At 37.8% G+C, this 23,382-nt stretch overlaps 1 protein-coding gene across 4 annotated transcripts in view; it reads left to right on the forward strand.

The window, feature by feature from the left end:
- The first annotated feature begins 75 nt into the window (after positions 1–75).
- Positions 76–23,382, forward strand: part of CPNE3 (copine 3) — a 35,875-nt gene continuing 12,568 nt past the window's right edge. For 2 of the 4 annotated variants that reach the window (XM_013956885.2, XM_013956886.2), the window contains exons 1-8: positions 350–669; positions 11,091–11,230; positions 11,837–12,016; positions 13,202–13,276; positions 13,877–13,948; positions 14,786–14,869; positions 15,788–15,877; positions 20,857–20,955. In XM_013956885.2, the coding sequence (XP_013812339.1) occupies positions 11,099–11,230; positions 11,837–12,016; positions 13,202–13,276; positions 13,877–13,948; positions 14,786–14,869; positions 15,788–15,877; positions 20,857–20,955 (732 nt within the window). In that variant the 5' untranslated portion in view covers positions 350–669; positions 11,091–11,098. Of the gene's footprint in view, positions 110–349; positions 670–4,402; positions 4,438–11,090; positions 11,231–11,836; positions 12,017–13,201; positions 13,277–13,876; positions 13,949–14,785; positions 14,870–15,787; positions 15,878–20,856; positions 20,956–23,382 lie in introns of those variants that run through there. The other 2 variants (XM_067290262.1, XM_067290261.1) reach the window with 2 other exon arrangements.

The following is a 23,382-nucleotide window of genomic DNA, read 5'->3' on the forward strand; positions in this document are numbered from 1 at the left end:
CCAACGGCTGCGAGAAGATGGGGGGGCGAGAACGCTCTGCGCATGCGCTCCGGGCGTGGCCGCCAGCGGGCGGGTCCAGCGCCTGCGCGCTCCCTGCGGCCTCGGGCAGGTGAGGGGGCGGCGGGGCCCCGCCGCGGCGGCTGCCGCCGGGGCGGGCGGGAGGGTGCGGCCTGAGGCGAGGCACCCTGCTGGCGACTGGGGCTCCGCGCGGCGCGGCGCGGGCCCGCCCCGCTGAGGGGGCGTTGATGCGGCTGCCGCCGCCGCCGCCCGGCCCTTCTCGCGCTGCTCCCCGCGCGGGGCGCCCGGTGCTCCCGGGGACTGCGGGCGGGCCTGGGGCGCCGCCCGGCGTGCCGCCCGGCGTGGCCTCGCCGGGGCACCGCTGCCCGCCCTTCGCCTCTGCTGCGGCAGCGCGGCGGGCGAGTGCTGGCCTCGCTTCGCGGTGAAAAACCTGTGTTAACTGCCGCGGGGCGGGGCGGGGCGGGGGCGGCCGCTGCCGTGAGCGCCGGGTCGCCCGGCGGGGCGAGACCGGCCTAACTGTCCGCTTTTGCGAAACGGCCCCGCCGGTGGCGGCGAGCTTCCTGCGTCACGACTGCGCGGTGGGCCGAGAGCATTTGGGAACCAACTTCTGCGAGCCCCGGGGGGCAAGTCGCCTCGCTCGTGGTCGCTCAGGTAGCTCAGCTAGGTGAAGTCGGACTTAACCTGCCTCCACTAGAGCCTAACGGCGCTCTGAGAATTAGGCTCACCCTTCAGAAACTACTGTCATTTCCAGGAAAGCATGCTGTTTTTACTGAGCTGTTAGAGTGTTTTAAGACAAAACTTAGTTGATGTACGCATTGTCAAAATTTATTCTTCTGCTAGGGTAAAGGTAAAATATGAAAGCTCTTCACTTTTCTTTCGTTCTTGTATCTTCAAAGTGCATTAGGAATCTGCATGATAATGTATCCCTCTCTTCAGAACTGGATATTACATTTGCTTTCATAGGAGCTTTACGTTCCTAAAAGCTGAATGTTAAAGATATTTCTGTGGTGGTACAAAAATGTGTATTTAGTGCCAAGTAACTAGATTCAACCTTAATGTTACTCCTGTTTTCTTTTTTCTTTTTTTTTAACTGAGGTTTTAAATTTTAAATTTGGATATATAATCAAGATGAGATTTTTCAAAGAGCGTGCAGTGTTCTGCTCTAAGCAAGTATTATTTGTTAGAAGAAGAAAAAACGAGCAAGAAAGACGTACAGAGAAGCAAGAGGAACAAGACAGAAGTATTTTTTTGTGTGTTGTGATGTCAGGGAAAACTCAGTGGTTGTCCAATAAGTATAATTTATTTGTGTTAAATATGTCAGAATTAATCTATACAAATTCACTATAAGTGATTGTTAGACTAATTTTATTTCAGCTGTTGAAAACGGAAGGCCTCTTCCAGTATGTCAAATAACTAAGCTGTTACTGCTGTGATCTGCCAGAACTCCAAAGCTTTTTACACCTGCATTTTCTAGAACTGTATTTTTACTGGCTTGTGTTATACCTAAGACGCTAGTGTTTCTCCAGAATTTAAGGCTAAAGAGAAGCCATAGTAATGTGTACAGTAATAGCTGTTTTGTGCAAATGACACTGAAGATCTGTCTTTAGGGGTAAATGTGAAATAATTAACCTAAAACTAAAATGTCAACTTGACAGCTCAGTGAATGTTATTGCCTGGGCTGGAATTTGGTATTTTTCCTTATTCTAATTTAAAGTTATTCTGGCAAGGTAGATATCATTATTACCATAATTTCTTTTAGGAAATACCTGTTACTTAGGGACAAAATTAATTGGTGAGATATGTTTTTTCCATCCTTAATCTGTTTATTTTTCAGTGAAAGTTAGGACTCTCTTCATATATAAATAATACTTGATGGAGTTAGTAGTTGTGAGTATTAGTTCCTGTTAAATCCTGCAAAGTTATTTGTATTCTTGGATCAATATAGATTAAGACAAATAATAGCCCCTTCTACATTTGAATTTGTGGTGTGGCCTGTTGAAACAAGTAGACAAATAAAAATTATGGTTCTCGTTATTGTTTTATGTTTAACATCTTTGCTTTATTTTTTATACTGCCTTATATGAGATGCTGTTGTTCTGAGATTTAAAAACGGCATTATTAAGTGTTCGAAGGGCTCCTGCGTGTAGGAGCTTTGGGGCTGGGTTGCTGGGTCTGAGATTCTGTTTAAGAAATTGTCTTAATGATTTGGATTATTTGCTCCATACTTTCTTCCACTGTTGAAAGAAGGTTGTATCCTGTAGATCCTTCCATCCTGTGACCGGGTCTAGTGTACCTGTTCACTTTGCTCTGAGAGGTGGTTAGGAGTCTGCTGGATAAGTTGTTCTGGTGGTGGCAGCTTGCTTGTGGTGCTTCTCAGACCCAGGAGGGTCTATTAGCAAATCCTTGTGGTAGTTGATTAGCACATGTGCAATGATATGATGGTTCTAGGAAGTGGCAGAATTGCTGTGTGTGTGTTCAGAGCCACTGCATATGTATACGCAGAGTATGTATGATACCTCCCAGGAACAGTCAATGAAGTCTGCAAGTACTTGGTACAATCTGGAATTCAAGGACAGCTGAGTGGAGAGCTGTTTGTTAGGCTATAGGAAGGTCTGAAATGCATTCATGCTATTGGAAAGTGTGAATTTGTGATTCTCAGTCTGAAGGTAGCTTTGTGGTTTGTACTGAATGATATGCTGGACCAGCGTGGTGTAGTGTTTTTACTGTATCATCTTAGAGAACCTTTAATAGCATATGAAGGCATAGGTTTCTTAGTGCAAAGGCCAAGGTGGGAGCTTGCAAGCTACTGATTTTAGTCTACTTAATGTAAAACACTGTCAACTTTTGAAAAAAGTATTGAATGGGGAGGGGAAAGTAATCTGATTTTTGTTCTTAAACACTTGGGAGTTTTTCTTTTTGAGCTCTTTTTTTTTTAAATGACTGAATTACATTGTACTTTGTTCTCTAACAATAAATGACTCTAGGTTTCTTATAAATTTTCATTACAGGGACGTGTACAATGTTGAACAGATTATTCATTTTAATAAGAACAAGGGTGTATTTGGCCCTGTTGCTTTGATAGCTATATGGGAATAGCAATTCTTGGTTTTAATTTCCTTTTCTTTCACATTTTTATGCTTCTATTGAACCTTTAGTCTTCTGCTGAGAGGTGCCCTGGCAGACCTCTGCAGTAAGTTACCATAAATTCACTCTTAAGAACTGGTATTTTTAACAATGAAGTGTGGTCACAACATGCCAGACTTAAAATGGACTGTAAGAAGGATTAGTCTAAAACATGTGATCACTTGCATCTTGTTTACGCAATAAAACTCAGCAAGTTGTAGTTATATATTCTCTTTTCTTTCTTCCAGCCACCATTGATTATATAAAGTAAGTCAGTGCCTTTGCACGTAGACACTGCAATAAAAAGACATGGTTTAAGATACTGTTCAGGTTGCATGATTTTGTTTTCAGTAAGGAATTGACTGATAAAACACATGTACAAGAAATCCATTTTTCCCCTGCTTGAATGCTGTCTATTTAATACAATAAAATATATTTAGAAGTCAGGAGATCTGTGTTTCTTAATTGTCTTGTTCAGGGCCAGACATTAACTTTTATAGTTCAGCTAGCTCGGATCAAAAAGTCACCCAAATTTATTAAAAGCTTTTGTGTGGAAAGGATGTTGATGCTGGAAAGAACACTCAGCATTAAATATATACTTAATAGTTGAACACATGTATTCAGGAATAAAAGGGTCAACAAAGGGGTGTTCAGAAATGGCTATTTCTAAGTCATTGTGTGGACAGGAGTCCTGGAAGTCAAATTAATAGTTTCTGGTCTATACAATGGGATTTTTTTAAATATAATTCTAAATATATTATTTGGCAGAATAACTTAATGATAGATTTTTTTATATAGAATCTATCTATAAATAGTTGCCTGACTTGTTACTCCGGTGTCGCTACCAATCTACTAGATAAATATTTGAACAGCAGGAATACGATGAAGCCTATGTAAATAGATGATTCATTGCCCACAGAGAAAAATTCTACCTTCTCACACACTCATATGCCTCAGATTTCTTAAATGCTTGCTCTTACTTTTGCTGGGCATATTCCACAATAAAATGGGTTGTGTGGTCAGAGGGTCTTATATTTATCAGCGTAATTCCACTTGTTCAACTAAAAACAATATAGTTCCTTAATACATACAGGATTGTGAATGTGATGAGATATAACTTATACTGAAGGTTCTGTGTGATTCTTAGAATACATGGGGAACAATTCAAGTTGAGACATGTTACTTCAGCTGCTTCAATTAATCAGTTTGTCATCTCATCAGCTAAAGCAAGAGGAGAGTTTATCAGCTGTGTTACCTGTAAGGAGAGAGAAAAAGAGGAGCCAGAATTATTTGAAGGTATGATTTTTAGAGAAGCCTCTAACATTCAAATGCAGTGATGAAATTAGGTTATAAACTTATCTTGCCATTTTTAACTTTATATGAAATGGTAGATCTTGTGAAGTAGTCTCCCTCCTTAGGAATTGAAGGGTTGAGCCTTTTTTTTTTCTTTTTCTTTTTCTTTTTTTTTTTTTGGAAATATACATTTTATACACACACACACATACATATATAGTCCAGTGCCATAATTGTCACTACTAGCCCCTTCAGTGGAGGAAAGCATCCTTGTTTGTCACAGCTTGATTGTCTGCTTCTCACAGCGGCAATGACATTTTCCAGGCATATGTTATTGTTCTCTGCTTGTGCATGGTTAGCTTCTTTGCATATGCAGCAGTTACAAAGAGATGGTAGAAGCCAATGCTGAGATTATGTATTGAGCATTGTTGCAGGTTTTATTTGTTAGATGGTGTTGTCTCACAGGTTATTTTCTTTAATTCCTGTTTTGTCTACCTTTGTCTTATCTCCTCACTGGAACCCTTCTTGTGAAAGGCTGTTGCAAGAAGTCCTGTGGTTGCTTTTTCTGAGAGGCTGTAGAAGAGGTTCTAAGGAGTACAGACCTAGACATGTTTACCACAAAAATACCTATTTGCAAGAAGTGGTGTCTTAGTCCTATCTGAAAGAGTAGAGACTGAACACTTGCATTCGTTTTGCACTCAGGACAGTAAAGCTTCACCTTTATTATTTCAAGATTAGAATTGGTTCAAGACTTTCATTTTTATAGTATATCTACATAATTTATTTATTTCCATGTTGTCATCTGTCCAGGTTCATGGGAAATGCTTAATATTTCTGGGAGAATCAGACCACTACTTGTGTATGGTACTGTCTTTTTCAGTCTGGTACGCAGTTTGCATAACACATTTAAATGTTGTAGCATCTGTAGCTGGAAGATTAGCTGATCAGAAACATACTGCATTAGCAAGTTCCAAAGTGTTTCCCCTACTTTTTCTCTGTCCATCAGGGCTCCGTGGTGAATACAGAATACAGATTATTGCTCTATTGTCATTTGTAGTTTACAGGAGACAGGAAATGTCTTATGACAGCAACAGCTTCCTTACATCAGAACAGGTTTGAAACTTGTTACTGAAGGCGGTGATGCCAAACCCAGCTAGAGCAGTGCTCACATTATTAGGCCTTTTGTCTTTATGTAATTATGTATTTCTGCTTGTCAAATTGACTTAAGCAGCTGTAACTGTGAACATATAATTGTACTACCCTGGAGAGTCATCTGGGCAAGCCTGTACTCTCCTGTGGTATTGCAGCATTGACATGATTGTTACAGTCTGGCAGTTCCTAAGTGCTCTGTTAGAAGAAGATGCTGATAATAGATCTGTTCCCTTCCAAGCAGAATGCTATGCGTTTACAGTTGCTGTTTAAAAGCTGACATAGGCCAGGTTATTTGGTGGATACTGCTTGTCTTCAACAGAATCATTAGTAGAATTCAGAGAACGTTGTGATCAGGATAACTGCAAGACAAGACTAATCCTTGATTTACAGTTTCCCTTTGATAATGACAGCCGAAGCAGAAGGACCTGTAATATGTTTAGTAGACCTAATCATGCTCTTGAATGCCCCAGATGTGTCACAGGATCAGGTCAGAGTACTTCCTTTGTGACCATACATGACTGCTGTTGAGAGTCTGGATGCTATCTGCTCTTCCATACTCTTTATATAGTAATTGTCAGTCTTATCCAGAATTGTCAATGTTTTTTAAGAGCCTGATACATTCCCGTGATCATAAAAGCTATTCCAATTAAAAAATATATAAAGTTGTCATCTGGCTCCGATTTGGCATACTTTAGCTTACTTTTTAAGTGTACCCTGTCTGGAGAACAAACAGTTGAACGACTGGGAAAAGCAGAGGTTTTGGATGTATCTAGCCAGTGGGAAGCACAGGTTACTTTCATGATAAGACCTAACTGAATAAATAAATTATTGTCTTGTTATGTGATATATCTTCCCTACTTGAAGTCAAGGCTTATCCTGCCAGAACCCAGGCAACACAATCTGTCTATCTAAAATTATTCCAGTATCCCAAATCTGCAAATAATCCAGTCATGTATCTGAAACATTTTGCATCTGGTATTGTGTTTTGTAGAATGGTATTTCAAGAGCTAATATACTAGTGCAGCTGGGATTTTTTATCTCCACTATCCTGAAAAGTTTACAGTTTGCCACATGTTGTGTTCCATGTCTTCAAAAGAGGATGCCTACTTACCTGACAGTGTCTTTGATTCTTGAAAATGTTTATCGTCTTTGGACATCCTACCACCCAACCTCCAAATCTTCTTTGGGAGTTTTTTCACAGACTAGTTGAGGCTGGAAGGGACTTTGGAGATCATCTGGTCCAACCCACCTGCCATAACAGGTCAGCTACAGCAGGTTGTCCAGGACCGTGTCCAGTCAGGTTCTGAATGTCTCCAAGGATGGAGAATCCATAACTTCTCTGTTCAACCTGTACCAGTGGTCAACAACCCTTACAGTGAAAAAGTGCTTTTTTTATATTCGGACAGAATTTCTTGTGTTTCTGTTTGTGCCCATTCCCTCTTGTCCTGTCACTGGGCACCACTCAGAAGAATCTGGCTCTGTCTTCTTTAAACACTCCCACCACATTTATAAACACTGATAAGAGCCCCCTGTGCCTTCTCTTCTGTAGGCTGAACAGTCCCAGCTCTCGCAGCCTCTCCTCATATGAGAGATGCTCCAGTCCCATAACCATCTTTGTGGCCCTTCACTGGACTTGCTCCAGTATGTCCATGTCTTTCTTGTACTGGGGACCCCAGCACTGGAGCCAGTACTCCAGATGCAGCCTCACCAGGGCTGAGTAGAGGGAAAGGATCATTTCCCTCGACCTGCTGACAGCACTTTTCCTAATGCAGTCCAGGATACTGTTGGCCTTCTTTGCCCTCAGGGTGCATTACTGGCTCCTATTCAACTTGTTGTCCACCAGGGTTCCTAGGTCCTTCTCTGCAAAGCTGCTCTCCAGCTGATTGACCCCCAGCCTGTATTTGTGCATGAGGTTATTCCTTCCCAGAAGGGGAGGACTTTGCATTTCCCTTTGCTCAGCTTCATGAGATCCCTGTTAGACCATTTCTCCAGCCTGTCGAGGTCCCTCTGAATGGCAGCACAACCATCTGGTGTATCAGCCACTTCTCCCCATTTTTTTATTGTTTGCAAACTTGCTGAGGGTGCATTCAGTCCCATCATCCAGGTCATTAATGAAAGTGCTGAACAGTATTGGCCTCAGTACCATCCCCTGGGGTATGCCATTAGTGACCAGCCTCCAGCTGGGCTTTGTGTTGCTGATCACAACCCTTGGAGCCCCAAATATCAGCTAATTTTCAGTCCATCTCTCTGTCTGCTTATGTAGCCTGTACTTAATCAGTTTGTCTATGAGGATGTTATGGACACTATCAAAAACCTTGCTGAAGCAGAGATAAACGATATCCTCTGCTCTCCTGTCATTTGCCAAGCCAGTCATCTTGTCGTAGAAGGCTATCAGGTTGGTTAAGCACGATTTTCCCTTCATAAATCCACACTAACTATTTCCAGTCTCCTTTCTTGTCCTTCATGTGTCAGCTAACACAGGCTTTCAAACATGAGAAGAATTGGGTGGAGCTGTGGTCATTCTCTCCTTTATGCATTTTTTATGAGGGATTTTGAGGTTTTATACAGTATGTGCAGAGCTCCAACAGCTACTGCTGTTTAAAAGACTTCTGATTTTGCACATGTGCAGTGTCTGCATGATGCCAGCAAGTTCTGTAATGACTGCAATGTTGTGAGAGAAATATCTGTTGTTTATACCTGTGTTTAAAGTTTCGTTACCATAAATACTGTATTTTGGGTTAATGAAGTATGACTTTTTCTCACTGGTAAGTATATTATCTTTTAATGTTTATTTTATTAAAAGTCAGGTTGTATACAGCCATATACTATAAAAGCATCAGTCTTGCATTATTATGGAGAAACATATTGTCTTTTATTCAAGTATAATAAAATTATTTCTTCAAATACTTTAAAAATATTACAGACCTCTTCAATTATATAAGTATTCATTCCTAATATTTTCAAAACCTCTGAGGAAAATAATTTGCATTATTTTCATCTTGCATTTTACAAAACTGGAGATGGACAGAGTAAAGGACCATCTCAGGACTTGGCAGGTTTTGCTTTTATATCTGGATTTCAAATTCAGTATCCTCTACTCAGATAAATGCATGTTCTTATAAGTAGTTCTGTCTTTTAGCTGCTATCAACCTAATTATTATGTCTCAAACAGCAGCATTTGTATTTCAGTGAAGGGATATTGAGCAGTTTGTTCATTCCTTCTTTCTGTGTTAAAGGATGCTGTTTGCACACACCTCTTGCTAAATCTGCTGTCTTCCCAAATTAGATGTATAGTGGGAGAGACAGTGAAATGTGGAGGAGAGGAAGTCACAAAATATTCATATGAAAAAGAGCTTGTAGCATAAGAGAAATGGGGAGGAGAGGGATGCGCAAAGGCTAAATAGAAAAACTGATCAAATTTTTAGGTTGGCTGGTTGCTGTCCATTTACTAGTGATGTTGGAAGCAGTACTTAACAAAAGAAATGTGACTAAGCATCTTTTCACAAGCTTAAGGTAAACCTCATTTAAGGTTTACCTTACTCTTTAGAGTTCGGTGAAATTAGAGCAAGAAAATTTTGACTGTTTTGAGAATCTGTCCTAGTCCAAGTTTGAATTCTCTTTCATTTCAGGAAAGCCCTTTGTGCATGCTGTTGTAGCATCACTGGAGATTACAACAGCATTTTGTCAGCATAACGTTGCTTTTCTGGAAAGAGCCGTTAAGGAGTCATGCTCTGCTCTGCACTGGATCCTATGGACAAGGCCACTAGCCTTTAATGAGTTCTGTCTGGCAGCCAGAGAAGGAATAGGAATGGAAAATACCTATATGAAAAGAGAACCAGGAAAAAGGGAGCAGACTGCTTTTTAAAGATATGCTTTCTAAGGCTCAAAAACATTGGCTTAGAAACAACTTAGAAACTTGGAGCTTCACTTTTTTTTCCCCCCAAATACTGTGACCAAAACTTGGTAAAGTCAGAGGAGAAAAGGATGCTCAAAGATGGAATCACATTTAGGTGCTTGGGAGGTATAGGAGGATTTCTGTAAATCTGCTGTGCTTCTTATAAGTAGTGCATGTGCATGGATGTTTCAGTGGTTGCATTACAAATTATTCATATTCTATTAGCAGTCCCAAAGGGTCCATCTCTAAGTCAGCAAAACAGAGAGAGGCAAGATATGAAACATGAGCAAGTGAAATATAAGAAACTTCAGGAAACTCCGATTGCAGTGTTTTCTTTTCCGCATTTACAGTTCGTTGTTCCTCTTTCTTGTCTTTTTCTTTCTCTCTCATTTTGCCTCTAAAATAAATTTATTTTCACTGAAAGTTGTATAAATACAGTGAAGAGAAGGGAGAGAGGTTGTGTTAAATATAATTTCAGGTTCAGATACAACACAATGGTGTGATGGAAGTGAACTGGCTAGATAGAATCAGATGCCTTTTCTTCCTTGTTCCTTTTTGCCTCTCATGCATTTTCAAGGTCAGTTGATCCAGAAGGATCCTGCATCTAGACTGTGGGCTATTACTGTAGAGAAGGAGAACGTGAAGATAAAGAGGTTTGGGGACTTCCGAGACAGGTTCCCAAAGAGGTATCGGGAAAGATCAGCTGTATTCCTCTGGAGTATAGTTGAGAGGCTGGATGTAAAGAAAGTATCTGTCTGCTGCTCAGACCTGGTCTGGCTTGAAAATGCCTGTTATCCCAGGGTGGGATTCATACTTGATAATGAAGCTGTTTTATAGGCTTGTAATTATCTGCTAGTATAATCTTAGTTCCAGTAGAGAATGACTGAGATACTTCAGAGGAAATGTGAGAAAGTCTTTATTTATTCTATTTTTTTAATGAGTCCCCAGAAAGAACACTTCCTCCTAATTTGTTACTTGACTTCAGAGTTCTTTATCCCTATTACAAAAATTATATTTCATCTGGAAGATTTATTAAGGCAAGATCATCTATTCCTGTTACCCACAATAAACATTTAACTACTTTTCCAGTCCTGCCAAACTCCTGGCTTGTTACAGAGCATTGGTGGGAGAGTATTTCATGTGATCTCTTTCTAATTCATTGAGTTTTTATTAATAGCTATGTTGTAAGATACTGGCGTTCATGTGTATTTTACAGGATGTAATTTAAAGTTTACTCGGTATTCTAAAAACCTTGGCATGAAATGCGTGACAAACTTTATTGTCAACAGTTTGAACCACTGTACTTTCTTGGCGGTGTATCCCGTTTTCCATTTGGGTCCTCAGGCATTCTAAGAAACCTGATCTTGTTTCTTATATGCAAATTTTGAAATGAAGTTTTATCCCTATGTGGTGAAGTCAAGAGCGTGACAGTTTTCTTGATAATGTCAGTATATCATAAATCTTTAAGATGGCGTTTTAGAGTCTCAGATCTCACTCTGACAAGCTAATGATTCTAATGATCAGTCAGAGAAATAATGCATTGTATAGTTTCCAATGTTTCCTTTTTTATCCATTTTTTAATGATGATTTTTTTATTGCTACTTTCTAGCTTAGCAAATGGCGGCACAGTGTGTGACGAAGGTGGAGCTGACTGTTGCCTGCTCTAATCTCTTGGATAAAGATGTTGGTTCCAAGTCAGACCCGCTGTGTGTACTTTTCCAGAACACAAGTGGTCAGCAGTGGTATGAGGTAAAATGTGATGCTTCTCATGATCCTGCTCAAAATACAATCTAATTTGTTGGACCTATTCAAACATTGGAACATAAAATTTCATTAAAATATTTTAATTATTTACCAGTACCACTGAATACTTCTCATTAGATTATGTCTGTAAATGGTAGACAGGTAGCACACTAAGAATTCTTTTCTAAGAAGTACTTACCTCCATTTACTATTTATAGTAGTATTTCCCCTAACCATGTGTGAACAGACAGAAACCTTCCAGTGCTTAAGTGTGCTTTTATAAATACAGTACTCCAAAACTGTGGTCTCATCTTGGATTTGAAAATATGCTGCCTTTATGTTGGTCTTTCCTACCTGGGAGTAGATACTTATTACAGAGAGCAAAGAGAAACAGTTCCTCAAATATCTCTGACTCACAGCAGTGGATTTTGTAACATACAGTGGTTAGTTATATTTGATGAAAAGGCCTGTAGGAATATATGTCCTTATATTTTAACAAAGAAGATTCTTCTGAAGGCCTTTAATAATCAAGTCATTTGATTTGGGTGCTTATTGTAGTTGTTTGAACTGGCTAGTAAAATTCTGGGTAAAGTGATATCTTTTTAACTCCAGGTTGATCGCACAGAAAGAATTAAGAATTCCTTGAACCCAAAGTTTGCCAAGAAATTCCTAATCGATTATTATTTTGAGCTTGTTCAGAAACTTAAATTTGGAGTATATGACATTGACAACAAGACCTTTGATCTGAGTGATGATGATTTCCTAGGAGAATTTGAATGTACGCTGGGGCAAGTAAGTATACAGATGATTTCCTTTGTAATTAAGAAAATACAAGCTTGCTGCAAATCATTAATCACTTTTATCTTAAATTTATCGCTATATTCTTATATAGGCAGAGTATTGTAATTTGAAAATAGAATTCCATTTATTGTTTTCCAGCCTCAGTTCAGTATATACCTTTTATTTGCAAAAGATCTTAAGATGATGCCTTAAAATGTACTCTAGAATGGTGACTGTCTAGATTGCTATCTAAGAGGCCTGCCAATACTCACAAAGTAATAATTGCTAGTTATTTACACTAATACTTAAATTCTTATTTGTATGCTCCAAAAATAAAGGAATTTAGTGTATGACAATGTATGAGTGTTCACAAGGGCCATATAATCTTGATAATGATTGCCTTCCATGTAAGGCAAGCAGTGATTCTGGTTGTACCTACTGTTGATGTCACCCTGATTTCACTATAAAATTCCACATGTGCTGTCACATTCATGCAGCTTCTTTTCAAACATGTTCTTTCTAGTAGATCTTTTGAAGGCATTTCTTCTCAGGAAAGTCTTCTCAGTTTTTCCACCCCTGTGTCTAAATTTTTTTTATTTAAAGTGTATTAGGAAAAAGGAGGCATTGTGAAATGAAATTAATTAACAATTTAAAATTAGTCATTCATTCTTACAGTAAAGAAAGACCTAGAGAATGAGCAGAGAGTCTTCTGGGAAAACATTGCCTGAAAAGGATAAAACAAAATCAACTAGAAACCCTACAGGAGGAGACTGATGTTTATTTGCATGACAAATACATTGTGTTTATAAATCTGTTTGCTGAAGCTGTTTATGAAATGTGGCTTGCATGTATTTAAATGGTATTTATGAAAAACTTGTGAATGACTTAAGATCGTAATTTAAGATACTATTGTTGTCCGTGTATGTGTATCATGTTGCTATAAGGCATTTTATTTCATTCTGCTCCTGAAACTCTGCATGTGTTCGTCCGCATATATGTGTATATTTAATTTTGAAATGTATTGGGTATTATCTATCTATCTGTAGCAGATAATAGGAAATAAATGTAATGCTGTCATCTTCGTGACAAAGGAAACATTCCTAAAATGAAAATACCTCACTATCTCATTTCATGCATTTGAAAAACTATTTGATTGCTCTAATAATAATGCTTGATACTCAACTTCTGTTTTGGCAGATAGTTTCTAGCAAGACTTTAACAAAACCATTAGTACTTAAAAATGGCAGACCTGCTGGAAGAGGCAGTATTATGGTAAGACAATACTTCTTTTCAGCATTTATCCTTAAAAATTGTTTGTTTGTTTTATTTTGTGGCTTTGAACACAGCATGTCTAATCCACAGTGCTAGAAGGAATATCTTACAGCATTCTGGATTTTTTTGTACCGATTATTACTTTGTTACTGAAAGGGAGGGTCACCCAGCTTTTGCATGTGGAAGACTCTCTGTGTGCATCTTTGACAGCAAGGGAGAATGGACAGAGCTTATGGGGCAAAGTATCTGTGCATGTGCCAGTGTGCCAGCAGGCACTTGACCACTTGTACTGGGAAGTTTTCAGAATCACTTAGGGCTAGAGTAAAGCACCTGATGTCCTACTGTTCGGGCAGCATCTTTAATTGCCAGTGTCATCATTCTTAAATAATGAACTGAAATGTATTTCAGACAGTGATGTGTAGTGAGTCCCAATGTCAAATCAAATTGTTCTTTTTTTCCCCATTTCTTAATGGTTCATTTCTGAGTAAACACGATTTTTTTTTTTGAAGCTGTCATAGGAGTGTTGTGAACAGTATGAGAAAATGACATAGTTCCTGAATACAAGATACGTAATCTTTGTTGTTTTCTTTGCCTATCTAGATTACAGCAGAAGAAGTGAAGGATAACCGAGTAGTTGTATTGGAAGTAGAAGCAAGGAAATTGGACAATAAGGTATTTAAGTGACTGCTGTTTCTGTGATGAAGCAATAAAATTGGAATCCTGTCAAAAGAGGAAACATTAAAATGTTCATTCTTACGTTTTGCTGAAGTAATCAGGTCCATTAAAATTTTGCTTACACTAGAAGAAAAATGAAGAAAGGTAACTCCAGAATAACATTGACTGCTTTGAAATAAATTATAAATATTGCAGGGCTATTCCTAGAAAAGCACGTCTCCATTTAAATGTAAATCTTCACATTTAATTAAAAAGATAAGAGAATTTTTGTATATCCATTAGTTTGAACAGCTGTGTAACTGATTACTTGTAAGCTTATTAAAATAAATGTTAAAAAGTGTACTTACAGACATGGGTATGCAGTGTTTCTTGAAGTGCCTGAATCTATTATGTTAAATGGTTTTGGACTGACTGAAATTATTGTATTTAAAAATATTTTTAAAAATAATTTTAATACTGGAAAAAAGTGTTACTTTTTTCTACTAGATTTAATGACACTTTTTGAACTGGATCAAATGCATCATTTCTGTATTGTCCAACTTAGTAGTATAAGTAGCTCCCTGACTACTTAGTAGTATAAGTAACTCCCCTGAATTTGCTTGAACTGTCAAGTATTTAGTATATAGACACTACAGAACTTTATGCCCTGTTTTCCTCATCTCTTTCACAGATTCTAATATAATCTGACTTAAATTTCTTCATCTGAATAATAACAAGTTTTTGTTCCCTGAATATTTAGTTTACTTCTTGTTAATCTAAGTGTGTTTTAACTAGCATTTAATGACATTCATGCCACAGGCTGTTCTGGGATAATTGCATGTTCTTTAAATGCAGGATTTTTTTGGAAAGTCAGATCCTTATCTGGAATTCCACAAGCAGACTGGAGATGGAAACTGGGTGATGGTTCACAGAACAGAGGTAGGATATTTTCTGTCAGCAACCCTCCAAAATCCAAAACCCTCTTAAAGTTGCTAACATAATTTATTATTTTAATTTTCAAAATAGTTATTTTTTCTTTTGTGACACACACACCCCCACCCCACCCCACCCCACCGTGCTGGAAGTTTTTTGGTATAACTTAAGTATTGCTTGTTGTATGTGGTTTCTTTTTCTATATAAAATCATTTTATTGCTTTTAAAGGAAGAGTTTCTACTGATTTCAATCAAATTTAGAGGGTGGACACATTCTAATTGATTCTAATTGATAATTGTCTATGGACACATTCTAATTGACAAATTCTGTATATCCATCAGTATTATTCCTAAATATCATTTATTTAGTTTTTGGCTTGTGAGACACATGCATGCAGTGAATATCCTCTTATTCTCACGTGTTATTTCTGCTGAACTACACCATGAATTTCTTGAGGAAGTATTTTTCAGAAGTGGCATTTCAGAATAAGCATTGGCTGGAGTGAAATGTAATCTCCAGAACTTTGGTTTATTTGAAAATTCCAATTTAATTTTTTTCATGTTTTTATTGGTAAGTCAGGTTTTCATTCACTGATGACTCTACCAGTATCAGCATATACATAAATGTAGTGAAATCTTAAATTCTTTGCAAAGTAATAGCTGCATGATGTAGTAGATCACAGTGCAGTCCAGAGAATACTGATTTGAAAAGATGTCATCTGGTTTTGACAATGATATTGCATGTTAGGAATTTTTGTTTGTTTGTTTTAAATTGTATACGTTAGGATTTGGATTGTGGGAAGTGATGGGCATTGGTATTAGTCAACAATTTTTGCATATGAAAACCATGACATGAAGGTAGGACCAGTTACGATGATGATTTTCCACTCTTGTGAATACTACTATTTTGACTTTTTTTTACAGGTTATTAAAAACAACTTGAATCCTGTTTGGAGGCCATTTAAAATCTCTCTCAATTCTCTGTGTTACAGTGACATGGATAAGTTAATCAAGGTAATATATAAGAAATGCATGTAATCTTATGAATATATTCAAAAAAATTAGAAAATGTAATAAATGAAAAATGTGTTATTTTAGTTTTTTTGTTTCAAATTATATTGAAATTTTTTTTCCCCCTTTTATTATGTATTTGAAAGTTACAAAGCTGTAGGCACGCTTTGGAAAAAAAAAATATCTCCAATTTGTGATGTGTAAAAGTTGGTCTTTGAAAGTCTGGGAAAACAGTTCAACATAAATAGGTTTGAAGCTTCCAGATCAGTTTCTTATTTAGATTATACAGTTTTAGCGTTGCATCGGCCAACATCGGTATTGTTAAGAGCGTATGAACTGTATAGTGAGGATGCATGGTAAGGGTTAGAATATACTTTTTTCTGTTCTGTGTTCTATGAATCTTGTAACGTCGTGTTACTGATGCAGTAGGTAACACTAATGGAATTCTTAATACACTATCTGAGCTAGCAGATGTATATCATCTGTTAAACATGTTTAACATCCCTTTTTCTTCTTGCTTGTTTTTTTTCTTTGTTTGCTTGCCTGTCCTGTATAACAATATATTTGCTTGTTTAGTCTTTAACTATCTCCTGAACATGTGTTGCAGCTCTTTCAGCCTCTTGTAACAGTGGTGCAATCAGCTGCAGTTAATTTAGCCATGGATGATGCAATAAAATTTCTGTGATGCTCCTGGTTGCTACATACCACCAGGAGTAAATTAATGATGATATGAATCCGCTGGAATGAAGCACGCTTATATGTGAAGTGAAGCATTACCTTTTAAGCAGTGACTTGCTCAAAAACACATTGCAATGTGAACTTCTTTAGAAGGTTCGTAGTAAGATACCTTTAACTGATACTTGGAAGATACTCATTTTAAATAGAAGGCAGGCCCCAGCCTCACTCTCTGTTCATGTAATATCTTACTGTTCAGAAGAGCATTTCAAAATGCAACTGTTTTCTGAGTAGCATATTTATTTGTCTACATGAAGCTATTTGCTCTCAAGTCTTTAGGCACCTGAGCTGAAATTTGGAATCTAAGTATCTTTATGGGCCTTGATCTCTGCTTCCTCTTTTTCCTGTTCCCCTGCCCAAATAGTGGGGCCAGAAGGTGGGTTTCATCCCCTACAGGGCAAGAATCAAGAACTTCATCATCCTGGGATCAGAGAACTCCTTTCTCCTCACTTGCCAGTCATGGTTTTTTTTATTTTTATTTTTTCCCCCGACCTCTGGAGATAAACTTGGACATACTGTTATGGAAAAGGCTCAAAGAGGAGGAAAGTCTATGCTCTACCCATTTTATCAGTCAGAGAAGACTTTCTCTTGGTCTTCTCTTAAAGTGTGAGGGCACCTTGCTTATATGAAAGTATTGCAGTCATCTGGGAATGCTTTTCTTAGAGCTTGGATCTGCTCCTTCACAGCAGCTAATGAGCAGTCTGGCTGAATCCCTGGAATATAATGTTTTCCACTCAGTTCTGTATGCTTTGAATAAGTCCTGTAAATCTGACCTATGATTTTTTTCTAGCCTATGAATGAATCTTGTTAGGGTTGAAGGTTGTGTCACTGACTGAGGCTACCCTGAAACAGGGGTTCCTCCCTGCCCCTGGGATCCTGAGCCTCCTGAGAATTAGAGCCTACCTGATTTAGTAGAACACTGGCTCAAGCAACTGGGATGTAAAGTGGGTTTGGTATGAAAGCCTAGGTCTCAAGTCCTGACTGAGTCAGCAGCAGTTTCTGTCAAGAAAACTTCTGTGTGCAATTGGCAGGCTTCCTTCTCAAACAAATTTAGCATCTAGCTGAGAGTTCTTTTGAAAGCAGGCAGCAAGGAAGACACAGAGCCCTTCTGTTTGTTGCCCAGATCCCCCAAAACAAAATGTTTTCCCTTGAGGGCCCCCTGAACCATTCTGTTCTGTTTTGTTGGCCTTGAAAGACTGTATAGAGACTGAGGACCATCTGCTGAGGCTATTTCCCTTTCTCAAAAGATCTGGAATAAGGGTACATCAGTAACTTTGCTCCTCAGATAAAACTGAACTTTTTGTCAGAGGGTCAAGCAGATCTGTGAAGTGATAGTTTTACTGGGGCTAGTCTTCAGCTCCTGCGTTTTGAATCTTACCTGGAATTAATTATGTTTCTTCCGTATGATTTTGTCCAGGAATTCCCTTAGTTTAGCGATGGAATTGAAGCTAAGCAACCAATCAAAATCCAAATGTCATTTATAAGCTAACGTGAGCATGTTAGGAACCTGATACTTTAATATTAGAAAAAAACAAATGAAAAAACCAGCTACACTCACTGTTCTTCCTCTGGGAAAGGACAAATGAGAGCATGAGCTGCATGTGACAGATATTAGTTGTGTGGCTTGAGGCAGTCCTGGAGAATGCTTAACAGCCACAGGGATGTGGGTGTCACAAGCACCTGTATAGATTAAAATACATAATTACAGAGCAGAGTAATAAACAACTTTACAAGCTGAGAAGCTCAGAAGCTGCTTCCCTTACTGCTTCTGTTCTTTTTACTTCTTTGTTCCTTTCTTTCTCTTTTCCCCAAAATAGCTGGGACAGCTCTTGCTTCTCCATATGTTGCAGACGTATTTCTCTTTTTAGTAAACATGTTAACTATGGATCTTTGATTAAAATAATTCTGTTAAATGGAGTGATTTTCAACTCTGTCATCCAAAATGAAATCATAGCACCTGACCAGATACACTCTAGGCTTTTAATAATGTCAATTCTTTGTAATCTTACCTCAGAAGCATAGATTTATTTCCAGAGGAAATTTGATTTTACTGGCAGTTGTTATGGGCTTGCAGGCAGTAGGCTGAATTCCAGCTTTTGGTATATCTTAGCTTTGAAATCTGGGAACTATCACTTCAAACATTAAAATGTAAATGGAATTGTATTATAATACTGTTGAATAGATAAACAGTGCTTTAACAGTTTTATATGCACACAGTGGCATACGAAATGGAGTATTTTTCATAGTAAGTAAAAACACTTACCAGCTTTTCCCTAATGAGTGGCTTTTCACCCATGGAATGTCTTAGTTTGTGTATGCAGAGCAATGCACAAACCAAGATGGTACTGTGTCTTCTGGACTTTTATCTACATTTCATGTGAGTGCGTTTGCAGCGAGTCAGTGGTTTTTCTGTGCTGAAAATGTCAGTCTGTCTCCTGGAGCAAGCATGCATAGTTCTGCTGGGGAAAGCATGCATGCAATTTTATCACATTCCCTCATGTTATTACCTGTCCAAGAGAGCATATGTGGGGAAAAAAGAGGAATATTTTTGTCTTGTCTGGACTAAATATTTGAAATGCAATATTGGAAATGTGTATTGGGTTAGATGGATCAAATATATCAAGCAAGACAAATTTTGACCCTTTAAAAAAAGAAAAAGAAATAACAGTGCTAACTTTGAACAAATATCATAGCTCTTGGCTCAGGAAATATCTTCAGTTTTAAATTTCAGGTACTGAAGCACTTGGCTGAGTATCTGATTGGCTTAGTTTACAGCATTCAAAAGAATTCACATCACATCTGCCATGTGCATCAAATCTTTTGGTACCGTGGCTGCTCGTATGAGATTTAAGTTGATAATCAGTGCATGTGCTTGCATTTTATTTATTTATTAGTGTATTCAAGATATTGTAGAAGCAGTGCAAACTGCAACATTTAGAGGCATGTTTTCCACAGAGTAGAACTTGTAATGTACACATATTTTATACTTCAACATTACTGTTCCTTTCCAGAAACCTAATTTCTCTTTGAAGCTCCAGTGTGTTGCAGTTATTCATTTTACTATGTTATTCCTAAATGAAATGGGCAAGTAATACAACCTATTTTTCTTGAATATAGCATAGGATTTTTTTTCAGAGTGGAAAGAAGGACATGAAGACAGCTGTTCAGTTCAAGCCATATATACTAAAGAAAAATTTTCTTAAGACTTATGTTTTGATCCCAAATAATGGGGAATTCCTACCTTGACTCTTGATTGTTATTATTTTAATTTTTTTCTATGATTTGTTTATTTAAAGTAAGTTAACCAGCATGTCTGTCTTGCTAAAGTGAAATAAAATAAAGAAGTAGCATATTCTATTTCAGTTAAATTCACAAATTTCTACTCAGAAGGACAGTTGGGGCACACTCATAACTTGAACTTTTAAAAAACAAAAATTGAGGACATTATGAAGTTGAAGTAACAGTGGTAAAATTATGCTGGCTTAAACTGAAAGGATTTCAAATAGAAGGAATTTCTATTTTAAACTTGTTCTTCCTCCTTTTGTGAGGTGGGATGTTCAGAGCTGAATTGATTGAATAGTAAAGCCTTAGTATTGAACATTGAATATTGGAAGAGAGAGATTTTAGTTGACACATTCAGATCTATGAAGAGTAGATCTTAGAGACTGTTTAAATTTGCTAAACTTAAGAAAATCTCATGTCTAGTTCCTGAATTTAGGGCTGAACCTTCATGAACTTACAAATTCTGAGTAACCTTGAAGATTAAGAAAGTATTAATAAAACTTTGCTAAGTACTGTGTGACTGATTTGCTGAATTTTTAGCTGGATGCTCAAGAAAAGTTAAGTGTGTTTCATACCTCTGAAAAATCAAGTCTCCTAATTCCTAATGACAGGAAAAGACCTACAGATTTATTCCTTACCCTCCCCAACACACCCCCACCCCATGCATTTCAGTAGAATTGATGTTACCTACCCATATGAGACCTTATCCTGTGCACTGCTGAGTATTTGCAGATCTCCTGGATTTCAGTGGAAGATCTGATCTGAAACCGGGTAGATTGGCTTTTACCAAATTGCTAGCTTCTTTGGATGCTTACGTCACTCTAAGCCTGTAGCACATGGGAAACTCCACGATGTTAGAGATTCAGGAGTGTTGTGTATATTGAGGTTTGTAAAATGCCATTGCAACATTTATTACTTTGATAGGGATATTGCTGTTACTAACACTGGATAATGGTTCATTTTAGGTAGAGTGCTATGACTATGATGGTGATGGATCTCATGATCTCATAGGAAGTTTTCAAACCACAGTGTCAAAACTGAAGGAAGCGTCTCGGTCCTCACCTGTAAGTCTTGCATAGTCTAAGCTGCTTGTGTGTTTTTATTATGTTGTCTTTCTCCTTTTGGAGCAAAACTTGCATCACTTGATGTGCCAGTACCTAAGTTGTGTTAGCCTACAACTTGCAATGCTAATATAGTTGAGGTGGACTTGGAATTTACATTATGAATTCACTATCCTAAGGTTAAGATCTTGGTTAGTTTTCAATGTTATATGTGTAAATACCCAACCTCCAGCCCAGATAAATTTCACAGATTCATAAAAATACAGAAATCAGAAAATACAGATCAGCAGAATAAAGAATGCAGTATAAATTTCACTGCAGTTAAAAGGACAAAGCTTGTAGTACTTCTGTCAGATTTTACTTAATCCTTTATTTCAAGTGCAGCGCTTATCAACTATAATGCATACTTCAGTGAATATGAAAAACTTCAAGATTTAGCTACCACTGCACAGAAATCCACTTGATGTGTTACATTAGATGGCTCTTAGAGTAAAATTATCCTTTGTGTTTTTACAAACATTAACAATTTGCAAACCTTGTAATAAAAAGAACTTACATTTAAAAGAGTGAAAGGCAGCATAGCAATTTTAACAGAAAAGCCTCTATTTTATGGACTTCTATACTGCTAAAATATTTTATGATCTTTAATTCTGTAAAATCTGGAAAATTGCTCATGCATTATGAATAATGGGATATATTGAGTGCCTCCTTGTACTTTTATAATATCTTGGGTGTTTTGTTTGTACTAAATTCTTCAGAGCTGCTGATGATAAAGAGTCAACCTTGAATGTAGTGGTGGTTTTTTTTTGATTGCTGCTTTGTGCCTTGCTGTGTTTTTGCTCTGTAGATGTCTGTTTCTGAATTAATTTTGAACAGTGCAGGGTTCAGTTTAATCCTTCTTACTGTTTTGTATCATTTGTTAGGTATTTTGAAATTCTTATATTATTCACATGTAATTTACTAGTTGGAGCTCTTTAGTGTTTTTCTAGTTTTTCTCTATCCAGATGATGTCAGTTTAGCTTTCATTGCTGACAGTGATCCTTATTATTATTGTAATTAAAGTATGCAAATAATAAATGGGAGCAGGCAGGATTTCATAAAATAGCTTAATTTTCTACTCTTTTATAATACATGATTTCTAGTTCATTCCAATTTTTAAAAGTAATCTTGCACTTTTGTTAGTATCATAAACTGAATAAACCTAGCAGGATTCTGTACATTCATATTTTCCAGCACACGTGTTTTTTGTGAGAACCACGACTGTAAGTACCTCTTGCAGTGCAAAGCCTGATGTATAAAGGCTCCTTGGGAATGCAAATACCTATTTTCATTTCTCCCCTAGAGACCCCATAATAGATGGGGTCTCTTGTGAATTTAAGGAAAACGGTTTTTAAGTTATAATCTGCATGTGCTGGTTTTGGAAATGCTTTAAGAAAGTTTTCATGAGAATCATGGCTATACCTATTCAAAGTAGCCTTCAGCTGTGTCAGTGGGATGGAGCAAAGATGTACAACAACACAGATAAATAACGTGCTCCAGAATTCTTCTAGTTTTAAAGGGAACTAATCTCTAATCCCACATGATCAGAGTCATTTGATAATGTCTGTTCCAGTGCAAATCAGAGTTTGACTTCATAGGCTCCAAGGGTGATCTCTAGTTATTCCCACATTTCTGACCTCTGCTGCCCCTATAGGAAGTTTGGCACAGCTTCTTTGAAGTTACTTGAGGTGAGCATGGGTGTGACTCTGTGTCCTCAAGATGTCAGTCTACTTGTAAGCCTGAAGTGAATGGGTTGCTTCTGGAGAATTGCTGAGAATATTTTTTCCCCTCCTCTTAAGAGGTATTTATTTTCCCCAGGCCTTGAGTTCTGGTTGAAGGACTATGAAATTCACTTGAAAGATTATATGTCCATGATATGTATTTGTGGCCAGTATTAGTGAGTACCTGAGCAATTGTTATAGCATGGAAAAAAGTCACTGAAAGACAACGTCCATGAAATGGAAGTGAGGCTGATTAGGTGGTGAAATACCCAGAAAATTCGTTCCATTCTTCTAGAGGGGCAAGGGAGAAGCATACAGACTTCTCAGGTGCTAACCTTGTTAGTACATTCTGTGCCTTTTTGCTCTTAATTGCAAGAGTGCTTTTTTAATCTTACTTTAACATAAAACAAAGCAGTGGAGCCTTTTTCTGGCTCCAAACCAGAAGGTGCATCTGGAATACCTCTTAGAGCTATTTACATCCAAATAACATGCCTTCATGACTGCCTGATAGCAGTACTTTGCTACGTGCGCTAGCTAGCGCTTGATCCCAAATTTAGATTAAGGTACTGATTTAATTTATGAAGCCTGAATAACTAATTTGGGAAGACTTTGATATGCACCTTTTATTTTGTGTGTTACTGCCACTGCTGCTGGAAGCTCTGTTGCTTTA

This window comes from Apteryx mantelli, chromosome 2, assembly GCF_036417845.1.
Source record: "Apteryx mantelli isolate bAptMan1 chromosome 2, bAptMan1.hap1, whole genome shotgun sequence".
In the NCBI taxonomy this organism is placed as follows: domain Eukaryota; kingdom Metazoa; phylum Chordata; class Aves; order Apterygiformes; family Apterygidae; genus Apteryx; species Apteryx mantelli.